Source organism: Borostomias antarcticus (genome assembly GCF_949987555.1).
Source record: "Borostomias antarcticus genome assembly, contig: scaffold_875, whole genome shotgun sequence".
NCBI classification, from domain to species: domain Eukaryota; kingdom Metazoa; phylum Chordata; class Actinopteri; order Stomiiformes; family Stomiidae; genus Borostomias; species Borostomias antarcticus.
Genome location: NW_028176637.1, coordinates 1 through 10,000, shown reverse-complemented (window position 1 = coordinate 10,000; position 10,000 = coordinate 1). Strand labels below are relative to the sequence as shown.

At 52.6% G+C, this 10,000-nt stretch overlaps 1 protein-coding gene across 1 annotated transcript in view; it reads left to right on the top strand.

Annotated features, from left to right (window-relative positions):
- Positions 1-9,834, top strand: part of LOC311328238 (microtubule-actin cross-linking factor 1, isoforms 1/2/3/4/5-like) — a gene marked incomplete at both ends in the record, with an annotated part of 14,692 nt that extends 4,858 nt beyond the window's left edge. Inside the window, 10 exons of the mRNA XM_084462235.1 lie at positions 1-3,897; positions 4,759-4,956; positions 5,098-5,253; positions 5,373-5,588; positions 5,773-5,937; positions 6,135-6,437; positions 8,340-8,489; positions 8,681-8,914; positions 9,144-9,323; positions 9,493-9,834. The exon at positions 1-3,897 is cut by the window's left edge and continues 1,110 nt beyond it. Of these exons, the coding sequence (XP_084318361.1) occupies positions 1-3,897; positions 4,759-4,956; positions 5,098-5,253; positions 5,373-5,588; positions 5,773-5,937; positions 6,135-6,437; positions 8,340-8,489; positions 8,681-8,914; positions 9,144-9,323; positions 9,493-9,834 (5,841 nt within the window). The remainder of the gene's footprint in view (positions 3,898-4,758; positions 4,957-5,097; positions 5,254-5,372; positions 5,589-5,772; positions 5,938-6,134; positions 6,438-8,339; positions 8,490-8,680; positions 8,915-9,143; positions 9,324-9,492) is intronic.
- Positions 9,835-10,000: the final 166 nt, after the last annotated feature.

Below are 10,000 nucleotides of genomic sequence, written 5' to 3'. Positions count from 1 at the left end.
GTGGTGGACGTCCTGAGGGAGGTCCAGATTCCTGACGTTTTACCCAACATGAACCAATCGGGATCTCCGACATTGAACCGCCTGAGCTGGAGCTCCACAGGCTCCTCCCCTCCGCCCTCCTCTTCCTCCCCACGGCCGGGCTCGCCCCAAGGCCTGACCGTTGACCCCTCGTCCCTGGAGGGTATGCTCCCTGAGGAACAGGCTAACCACAAGCTGCTGTTCCACTTGATGACCCACAGCTACGTTGACGCCCACTCTGGCCAGCGCCTGGTGCTGCTGGAGCCTGAACTGGTCGAGCTGGTCAAGGCTACTGGCCTGGCCAGGGGAGACTCCACACCAGGCAGAGAAGAGGCAGACCCCTCAGAGGGACAGAAGTACATGGAGGTGGTGACAGACTTTAGCTTGGCAGATGAGGAGGCGAGCAGAGATGCAGAGATTCAGGAAGAGAGGATTACACCAGGAAAGGTGGAGGTGAAGGAGGAACCTGATGATCAAGGAGAAATTGATATAACGCCTGACAGGACATCTGCGGTTGGGAAAGCAGAGAGGAAGAAAGTGGTTGAGGTGTCAGCTAGGAAAGTTACTGGTGAGATGGACAGAGGTGGAGATCGAAAAGTCAACGATGAAATGAAAGAAATGGCTAGTTTGGAAAGTCTTCATACTGTGAACATTGGAGCGAAAGATGCTATCAGAGATCCTCAGAGTGTCAAAGAGAAGAGGAGCCAACCCCAGGTTATGACCCCAGAGGCCAGACCAGGGGTGGAGAAGAGTGAGGAGGACATTGAGCTGGAGAGGTTAGCCCTGGAACTCCAACAGGGGGGTCTGGTGAGTGAGGATGGGGAACGGCTGCTCCCAGACGAGGCTGTGGCCCAGGGGCTCCTCCCTGGACACACAGCGGTCAAGCTGATGGCTCAGGCCGGCCTGTTTGGAGGGTTCCTGGATGTCAGGGCCTGTGAGTCCCTGAGCATGGAGGATGTGATGCAGGAAGGCCTGCTGGACGAAGACCTGATGTGGAGCGTGCTGAAGTCAGAGAAGACCTTGGCAGGGGTGTTGGACGTGGAGAAAGGTAGGATCTGTACCCTGAAGGAGGCGTCCCAGGCTGGGTTGATCGACCCGGGCACGGCCACTCGGCTCCTGGAAGCCCAGGTGGTCTCAGGGGGAGTTGTAGATCTCCGCAGGGATAAGAAGGTCTCTGTCACCCTGGCTGCCAACCTGGGCCTGATCGAGGAGGACCAGAGAGAGGAGTTGGTGGCATTGGAGAAGTCTTATCGTGGGAAGGGTTCTGACCCGAATGCTTCCCTTGCTAAAGCAACACTACAGCTGCAGATGGAAGGAGTGGTGGACCCTGAGACTAAATCTCCCATCTCCCTGGACCAAGCCATCCAGAAGGGGATGGTCAGGCCGGAGGAAGCTTACCAGGCCCTGTCCCAGCAAGTGGCTGAGGGTGGCATTGTACACCATGCCTCTGGAGTCCGGCTGTCAGTGTCTGATGCTGTAGAAAGAGGGTTGGTAGATCGGTCCATAGCCTCAGGACTTGAGGAACTAGAGAGAGTATACCAGGGAGAGATACCCATTTCCTTACACCCAGAAGCTGCTCTTCTACAGGCGTCCACGGGAGCCATCTTGGATCCCAGGTTCGGGACCAGACTGACACTATTGGAGGCTGTGTCCCAGGGCCTGCTGGACGAGGGGACTGCCCAGGCAGCCATGGATTCCCCGGGGGTAAGACGGGGACTGGTAGACCCCCAGACGGCCCGCGTCGTGCCCTACTCGGACCTCGTCAACCAGGGCAAGATCGACATCGAGACGGGGAGACGCTTCCTGGAAGTCAAGCCGTTCATGGGCGTCCGGGACAAGCGGACAGGCGAAGCTTTGACGCTGCCTCAAGCCATGGCCTCTGGCCAGGCAGATCCAACACCTGTACTCAGGTTGCTGCAGAGTCAGGCAGATACTGGCGGGATCGTGGATATCTCCACAGGTGATAGACTCCCATTGACAGAAGCCTTTGAGAGGGGACTGGTCGGGAAAGATATGGCCAGGCTGATAGCCACCAACCAGGTTCTGAAAGGTGGGATACTAGACCCTTCGACTGGCCAGAGGGTCTCCAGTCTGAAGGAAGCGGTCAAAGTTGGTCTCTTATCTAAGGAAATGGCTGCGGAACTGCAGGACAGCCTGGGGTCTTTGGCTGTAGATGATGATGATGATAGTTCGACACCTGTAGCCTCCTCCAGTGGATCCTACAGTCCTGCAGTGACGCTCTCAATGTCCAGTACAGACAGCCAGACCAAGAGTTTTACGGAAGGCAAAGAGGCGCTCATTCCATCCCCACTTTCAGAGTCAGAGAAAGGGCTTGGTACGCTGACGATCACAGATGATCTAGAGAAGTCTTCTGCAGCTAGTACATCCCTGGCACAGGAGTCCCACGTTCCGCCGCTTCATTGTGTTGACATTGAGGATCCTGATCAGTCTTTTGACGTGTTGGCTCATTTTGCTAGCAATGCGGAGAAGAGGCTCCAGCAGACACTACATGAGATGGAGAGCAGCCAGAGCTCAGAGGATGCCTGGACAATAAAAGACAGTGAGGACGTCAGTGTAGAAAAGAAGAGCAACGATGATTCTAATCAGGTAGCAACATCTGTAGGTTCACCCTCCATGCACAGCCATATCAGTGATGACACAGCAGACCAAGCCTCACAGTGCCAGGTAAGGGATGATGCAGATGTCTCACAGTCTGCTGGCATGTCAGAAAGCATGAAGAGAAAGGAGTCTAGACCGGTGGATGAGGATAGACCAATTTTGCAACCGGGGCTGTCTGGTATGGATAAGGGAAAACGTACAGCTTCTGCAAGTGCCTGTGGTAGAGAGGGCAGGGACCAAAAGGTCATCAAAGATGTGTCTAGGTCTGCTGAGGGAGAGAAAGAGAGGGCAGGTGTGGTAGAGGGTGGTAGTGAGATAGCTGAGGAGGAGCAGGGTCGAGAGAAGGATGAAAGAGACAGTGCCAGAGAAAGCACTGATGCTGTTCACTCAGACCAGGCACCTGCTCCTTCCCAAGAGACAGAGAGCAAGAGCAAGAAGAAGAGAAAGAACAAGAAGAGAGGGAAAGAGGTTGAGGTTGAACAGCAACCTACAGAGGACAAGAAAAAAGGGAAAGAGGTTGAGGTTGAGCAACAATCCACAGAGAAAGTTGTTAGTTCTCCAGAGACAAAAGACCTGAAAGCAGATCAACCCTCAAAGAAAGTTGTTAGTCCTCCAGAGATGAAAGAACTGAAAGCAGATCAACCCTCAAAGAAAGTTGTTAGTCCTCCAGAGATGAAAGACCTGAAAGCAGATCAAGCCACAGAGAAAGCTGTTAGTCCTCCAAAGACGAAAGACCTGAAAGCAGATTCGGTGATTGATGGTCAATCGAAAGATGTTGAAGATGCCATAGATTCTGTAACCCCAGTGAAGAAAGATAGAGTGCTACCCAATGGAAAGGGTGCAACCGAGAGGCTTGGAGTTCCAGAAGAACTCAAAGAGGTCAAAGGAGAACAAGAATCAGACAATGTTCCTCTAGATGGAACCATAGAACATTCTAGAGACACTGACAGAGATGCTTTAGAATGCAAGACCTCAGAGGACCAAAAGCAAGTAGAAAAGAAAGAGGCGAAACGGACAGCAAAAGGGAAAGAGAAAGGAAGAGAGGTGAAAGAGGCAGTTACTCTACAAACTGGACAGCAGAGGAGGGAAGTGGAGTCCTCTCAGAGAGCCACCCCAGCAGTCACCAATACAGAGGCTCTGCTGATGAAGGCCAAGGAGAGCCTCCTGAGGAAGGTGTACGGAGGTGTCCGTGAGAAGCAGGCGGCCGAGGAGCTAGAAGCCCCCCGTCAGGGAGAAGGTGGCAAGAAAGAGAGGGGAGAGGTTAAGAAAGAGAGAGATGAAGAGAAGAAAGCGAGGGCTAGAGGAGAGAAAGAGAGGGAAGAAGGGAAGAAAGAGAGTGAAGAAGGGAAGAAAGAGAGGGATGAAGGGAAGAAAGAGAGGGATGAAGTTAAGGAGAGCATGACTACCTCTGTTATGGATGGTGTGAGTGCAGAGAGACCTTCTGAGGAGCCATCCAAAGAAAGAGAGGTGAGAGGAACGAGCAAAGAGAAAGAAGAAGAAAAGGAAGGGAAAATCCTGTCAGAACAGGCTAAAGAGACCAAGTCTGGGAAGAAGAGTAAGAGGAACAAGAAGTCCAAGATGTCAAGAGCAAGTGGCCCTGATACAGCTGGTATGGAACTGAAATCGACTGACAGCTCGGTTTCTATCGATGAGAAAGACATGGAGAAGCAGCCCGACATCAAATCACACAGTGATGCCACCAGGACAGCAAGTAGTGAGGAGACAAACAAAATGGCCGCCTCAACTAAGAGTCAAATCGGAGGCGGTGCTGATCAGCAAAGACCGGCCCTCACCAGTGCACCAGAGAGACATGATTCGCATGTGGAGGCAAAGGTCAAAGTGGACGGGTCACAGGGCAAAGGGACTCAGAAAACGGATCACCTTGGTGTTGGCTCACCTGAGGAGGACATGCTATCAGACAACAGGGTCGAGGCTGACTCAGGGAAGCCTCTGCCAGGCCAGCCCCCTTCTGAGACCACCACAGCTCCTAGTGCCCAGACCACGAAAACTACTGCTAAAGGGAAGAAGAAGAAGACGAAACAGCAACAGCAGCAACAACAGCAGCAGCTCGATAGTGCCTCCAAGGCAGAGACTGAGACCCAAGAGGATCAGGTCCCACAGACTCAGTCCCACGCCCAGCTCCAGCCCCTCCAGGGGTCCCCAGAGACCAGCCAGTCCATATCTGAGGAGCCCCTTACTGGGTTGGACACCATGGAGTTCCCTGGGTCTGACACCACCGAGAGCTGGGAGGAAGAGGAGGATGGACAGATTAGGGAAATGGAGATGAAGAAAGCGAGGAGTGCGGCTAAGACTGGCAAGGTAAGCAGGGTTATTCAGAACTCATTTTTTGAATGATGGCAATTTATGAAACTTACAGATTCAGTATGTGTTTAAAGGAAATGTATCTCTCCTTTCACCTTTATTGTTATCATACTGACCCAGTTTCTCCCTATTCCTCAGTCTTCACTGGCTCGTCAGGAGTGCCTGGAACACGACCAGCGAATCGTAGCTCTGCTCTCCATGGTCAGACACATCGAGGTCCGCCTCAAACAGCAACAGCAGCAGTCGATTGGCCGCGGCCTCATCGCCCTCGATGACATCATCAAACAGACAGAGGTGAAGGAGATCAAAATGACAGAAAAGGAATTGTGTGATAGCGCGGATATTGAATATGCATCAAGATGTGCATGGTTATTGAACAGTTTGAAATTGTATTGTCCCTACCTGTCTGGCAGGTCTTGGGTCTAGAGCTGGGGGATCTGGAACCTGAGATCAACAAGGAAGTGGAGGCTGCCAGGCAGCTGGTAGAGCCCTGCCCACAGGAAGTGCCTTCACAGCTCCTGCTGGCTCTGGAGAAGGATGGGCGGAGCTTGGCTCGCAGTTACGAGGCCGCTAGAGGGGTCTCCGACAGCATTCTGCAGGGGCTGCGAGCCCATAGGGACTCATACAAGGTGAGGGCAGAGAAACTCAGGGTGGAGTTTGGAAGGTTCACTGTTGTCGTTTCATTAATTTTGTCTGTAGTATTGTTTTTTCTTTTGCTAAAACAGCTCTGGTCCTCTGTCCCTCTCTATGTCCCCCACCTCTCTCTCTCTCTCTCTCTCTCTCTCTCTCTCTCTCTCTCTCTCTCTCTCCCAGGTGGCGGTGGTTGTGGAGCAGAGGTCTCTAGGAGGGAGGGTCGAGGGCCTCCTGTCCTGGCTGAGGGAGACGGAGGCTGGGATGGATGGAGGGACGGAGGGACCGGAGAGGACGGAGAGAGACCAGACTCCCGCTCAGCTCACCCAGCAGCTGGAGCTGTGCAAGGTCAGTACCCTTCTCTCCGTACTCCTCCACGAAACCTACCCAACCTAGTCTTCTGTCTCACGCCCGGCGCCCTCCGCTTCAGTGAGACGACCAACGTTTAGTGTCCGTTTCTCTGTTAATGGTTTCCGCTTTTCTTGCCCTCTCTCCTATTTTTCTCCCTCTCTCTCTCCCACCCCCCTTCTCTCTCCCTCCCCAAGGAGTTGCAGTCCTCTCTGTCCGCCCGCTCCAGTGAGGTCAACGCCGTGGCCTTTGACATCCAGGTGTTCATTTCTGAGCGGGCCCAGGACCTGGTGCCCGAGCAGAGCAGGCATCTGCTGGGACAGCTACAGCAGCTGCAGAGGGCCTTCCACCGGGCCGCGGGCCAAGCCCAGGCCCGGGTCGACACCCTCTCCGCCCAGAGCGAGAGGGAGGGGGGGCGCTGGCGCAGGGAGAGGGAGAAGGAGGAGCAGGAGCAGGAGAAGGAGAGAGAGAGAAAGAGGCAGACTGCGAGGGAGACAGAGGTTTGCAAACAGATGGCTGTGTTGAGAAGTGGCATGGAGTTCAGGAATGAAGTGTTAACATACTCACAAATACATTATCCACACTCACAAATACATTATCCACACTCACAAATACATTATCCACACTCAAATACATTATCCACGCTCACAAATACAATTATCCACACTCACAAATACATTATCCACACTCAAATACATTATTCACACTCACAAATACATTATCCACAATCACAAATACATTATCCACACTCACAAATACATTATCCACACTCAAATACATTATCCACACTCACAAATACATTATCCACACTCACAAATACATTATCCACACTCACAAATACATTATCCACACTCACAAATACATTATCCACACTCACAAATACAATTATCCACACTCACAAATACATTATCCACACTCACAAATACATTATCCACACTCACAAATACAATTATCCACACTCACAAATGCATTATCCACACTCAAATACATTATCCACACTCAAATACATTATCCACACTCAAATACATTATCCACACTCACAAATACATTATCCACACTCACAAATACATTATCCACACTCACAAATACATTATCCACACTCACAAATACAATTATCCACACTCACAAATGCATTATCCACACTCAAATACATTATCCACACTCAAATACATTATCCACACTCAAATACATTATCCACACTCACAAATACATTATCCACACTCACAAATACATTATCCACACTCACAAATACATTATCCACACTCACAAATACATTATCCACACTCACAAATACAATTATCCACACTCACAAATACATTATCCACACTCACAAATACAATTATCCACATACTCACTCAGTCATCAGCTATAACATACTCCACCATGTAGCTTATTTGCTCATGCTATAACCAATGCTTACAGTACTCGTTGATGATGGCATGTTTGTAACTTATTGACACAGCCCACGCTAGCAGACAAGCTGAAAGCCATATCCATCAGTGTGAAAGTAAAAGTGCATATAAACCCCAACTTACACTAATATCTGTCACCATTGCTTCTGTCACCTACCGTCTGTCACAAGGTTTTTCTGCTGTTGTTGTTAATTGTACAATTTAGCAGATGCTTTTACCCAAAGTGACTTGCAATTATGAGCTAGCGAAATCACTTGTCAAGTGGCCTGGCCTACTAGCACCACTCTGGACCCCGTGTGTGTGTGTGTGTGTGTGTGTGTGTGCGCCTGCCCTTTTCTGCATGTGTGCCTGTATAACACGCGTGTGTCTAACCTGTCTGCCTTGCTCCTCCAGATTTGCCACAGAAGGAAATACGCTTGCGCCAGCGTGGAAAAGGCTAGCTAATAGAGCACAGAGAGACGACTCCACCGTGGAACAGGCTAGCTAATAGAGCACAGAGAGACGACTCGCTGGTTTAGATGGCTTCCCTCTTTCCTTCTCTCCACTGTCACACGGTACAGGGAGAAAGGAAAAACACAGCTAATGAAGACAGAGCATTTGTTTGGTTTCACTCTGTCACTGTCGTTGTGGCTTGACTGCCCTGACGATGGGCTGCTGTGTCCGTGTGTGTGTGTGAGTGTGTGTGTGAGTGTGTGAAATCTGGACACATCATGCTCGAAGCCTGGCAAAGTGTGAACGATAAAGTGTGGGGTTTGGAAACAAGCGGGGGGGGGGGGGGGGAGGTGCTCAGCTGAAATCACGAATGGTGCACGAGAGACGAGGGTGTGAATTAGAGGTTGTATTTTCGCGCCTCTCGCTCACCTGAGAGCAGGATCGATCGGATGTTTCGTATCACTATCCTCACTCTCTCTCTTTCTCTCTCGGTCTCTTTCCTTCTCTCGTTCTTTCCCTCTCCTCCTCCACCTCTCTCTCTATCCCTCTGACTCACAGGTGGTGCAGCATCAGAAGGCGGAATGTTCGCAAAAACTGGAAGGCCTCACGATGTGGTTGGCTGGAGCCGCCAGCATGCTGGCCAATCAGAGGGCAGGAACGGAGTCAGGTGACGTGAGCGCGCTCCAACAGAAGCAGAGAGATCTGAAGGTGAGAACAATCTCCTCGTTCTGTATGAATAACAACTCTGACTACAAATCTTTCAAACAAAACGCACAGTGGATTTATCCAAGATTATCCTTTGTGTTGATGAGGTATTTCTGCTGAATGCACAGGCTCCATCTCTCTCTCTCTCTCTCCCTCCCTCCCTCCCTCCCTCTCCTCCCTCCCCTCTTCTCCAGGAGGTGCAGAGGGACCTCCAGAGCAGAGGGGAGAGTGTGGCAGAGACCCTCCGCTCGGTGGAGGACTTCCTGTCCGAGCGCGGCGACGGCCTGAGTGCCGCGGAGAGGGACAACCTCCAGGGGGCGCTGGCGCGGATGAAGGAGCAGTACGCCGCCCTGACGGACTCCGCCCACTCGTCCCTGGCCCAGCTGGACACCGCCATCAGCGCCACCGTCCTGCAGAACACACAGAGGGTGTGCACGCCGCGGTTTTCGCTCCCATCTTCGTTTTAGGAGTCTCTTTTTACGTTTTCCGTGGTTTGAGTTAATAATAAGTAAAAAATATTTACTCTCTCCTTCCTCCATCTCTCCTTCCCTCCTCCCTCCTTCCCTCCTCCATCTCTCCTTCCCTCCTCCATCTCTCCTTCCCTCCTCCATCTCTCCTTCCCTCCTCCATCTCTCCTTCCCTCCTCCCTCCCTCCAGGCCAAGGCAGCGGAGGACCTCCAGGAGACCCAGGGCCAGATGGACACTCTGCTGGAGGAGCTGTCCTCCCTCGTCCAGCCTGGCGGCGCCCGGTCAGGGGTGGGCGTGTGTGCGACCGACGCCCCCGCCTCCTCCTCGCAGCCAGAGGGCGCTCTGCAGACGCACACTGACATGCTACAGGTCAGTCAGGCGCAGTTCTAACCAGGCCCCAGGTGCACCTCGACAGTCCGGACGCAAATTAGACCTCTTCTCCACGTCCCCGAGTCTGACCTTAATGGCCTTTATCACGCTCTCTGACCCCTGACCTTTTGACCCCGCCCTCCCCCCCCCCCCACACACACACACGCAGGCGGAGCTGCAGCAGCTCCAGGCCCAGCAGGCCCAGCTGCTCCGGGTGAGCGAGCAGACGCGCCTCCTCCTGGCGCAACCGGACGCCGCCGTGGCGCCCGAGGAGAAGCGACGCCTGCGGGCCCAACTGGACCAGCTGACCGGCCGGCACCAGGACCGGCTTTTGGGCTGCCAGGAGCGCCTGCGCCGGTCGGAGGGCCTGAAGGAGGAGCTGGCCAAGTTCCTGCAGGAGCACGGCGGCCTGGGGGCGTGGCTGGAGCAGGGCGAGCAGGAGCTGCGCGCCCTGGGGGAGGGGGAGGCCGACGCCCACGGCCTGAAGAGCAGACTGGAGGAACACAAGAAGGTGGGGCCCCGAGCTCGTTAACCGCTTTGGAAACGCTAATTACCTATACCTTGTAACACAAGAATGCTCAATTCTGATTGGTTGAGATGTGGCCATTGTTTTTGTTTGAATAAATATGATGTAAAAAAACAACAACAACAGTATAATCAAGCACTCTTTGGATAGC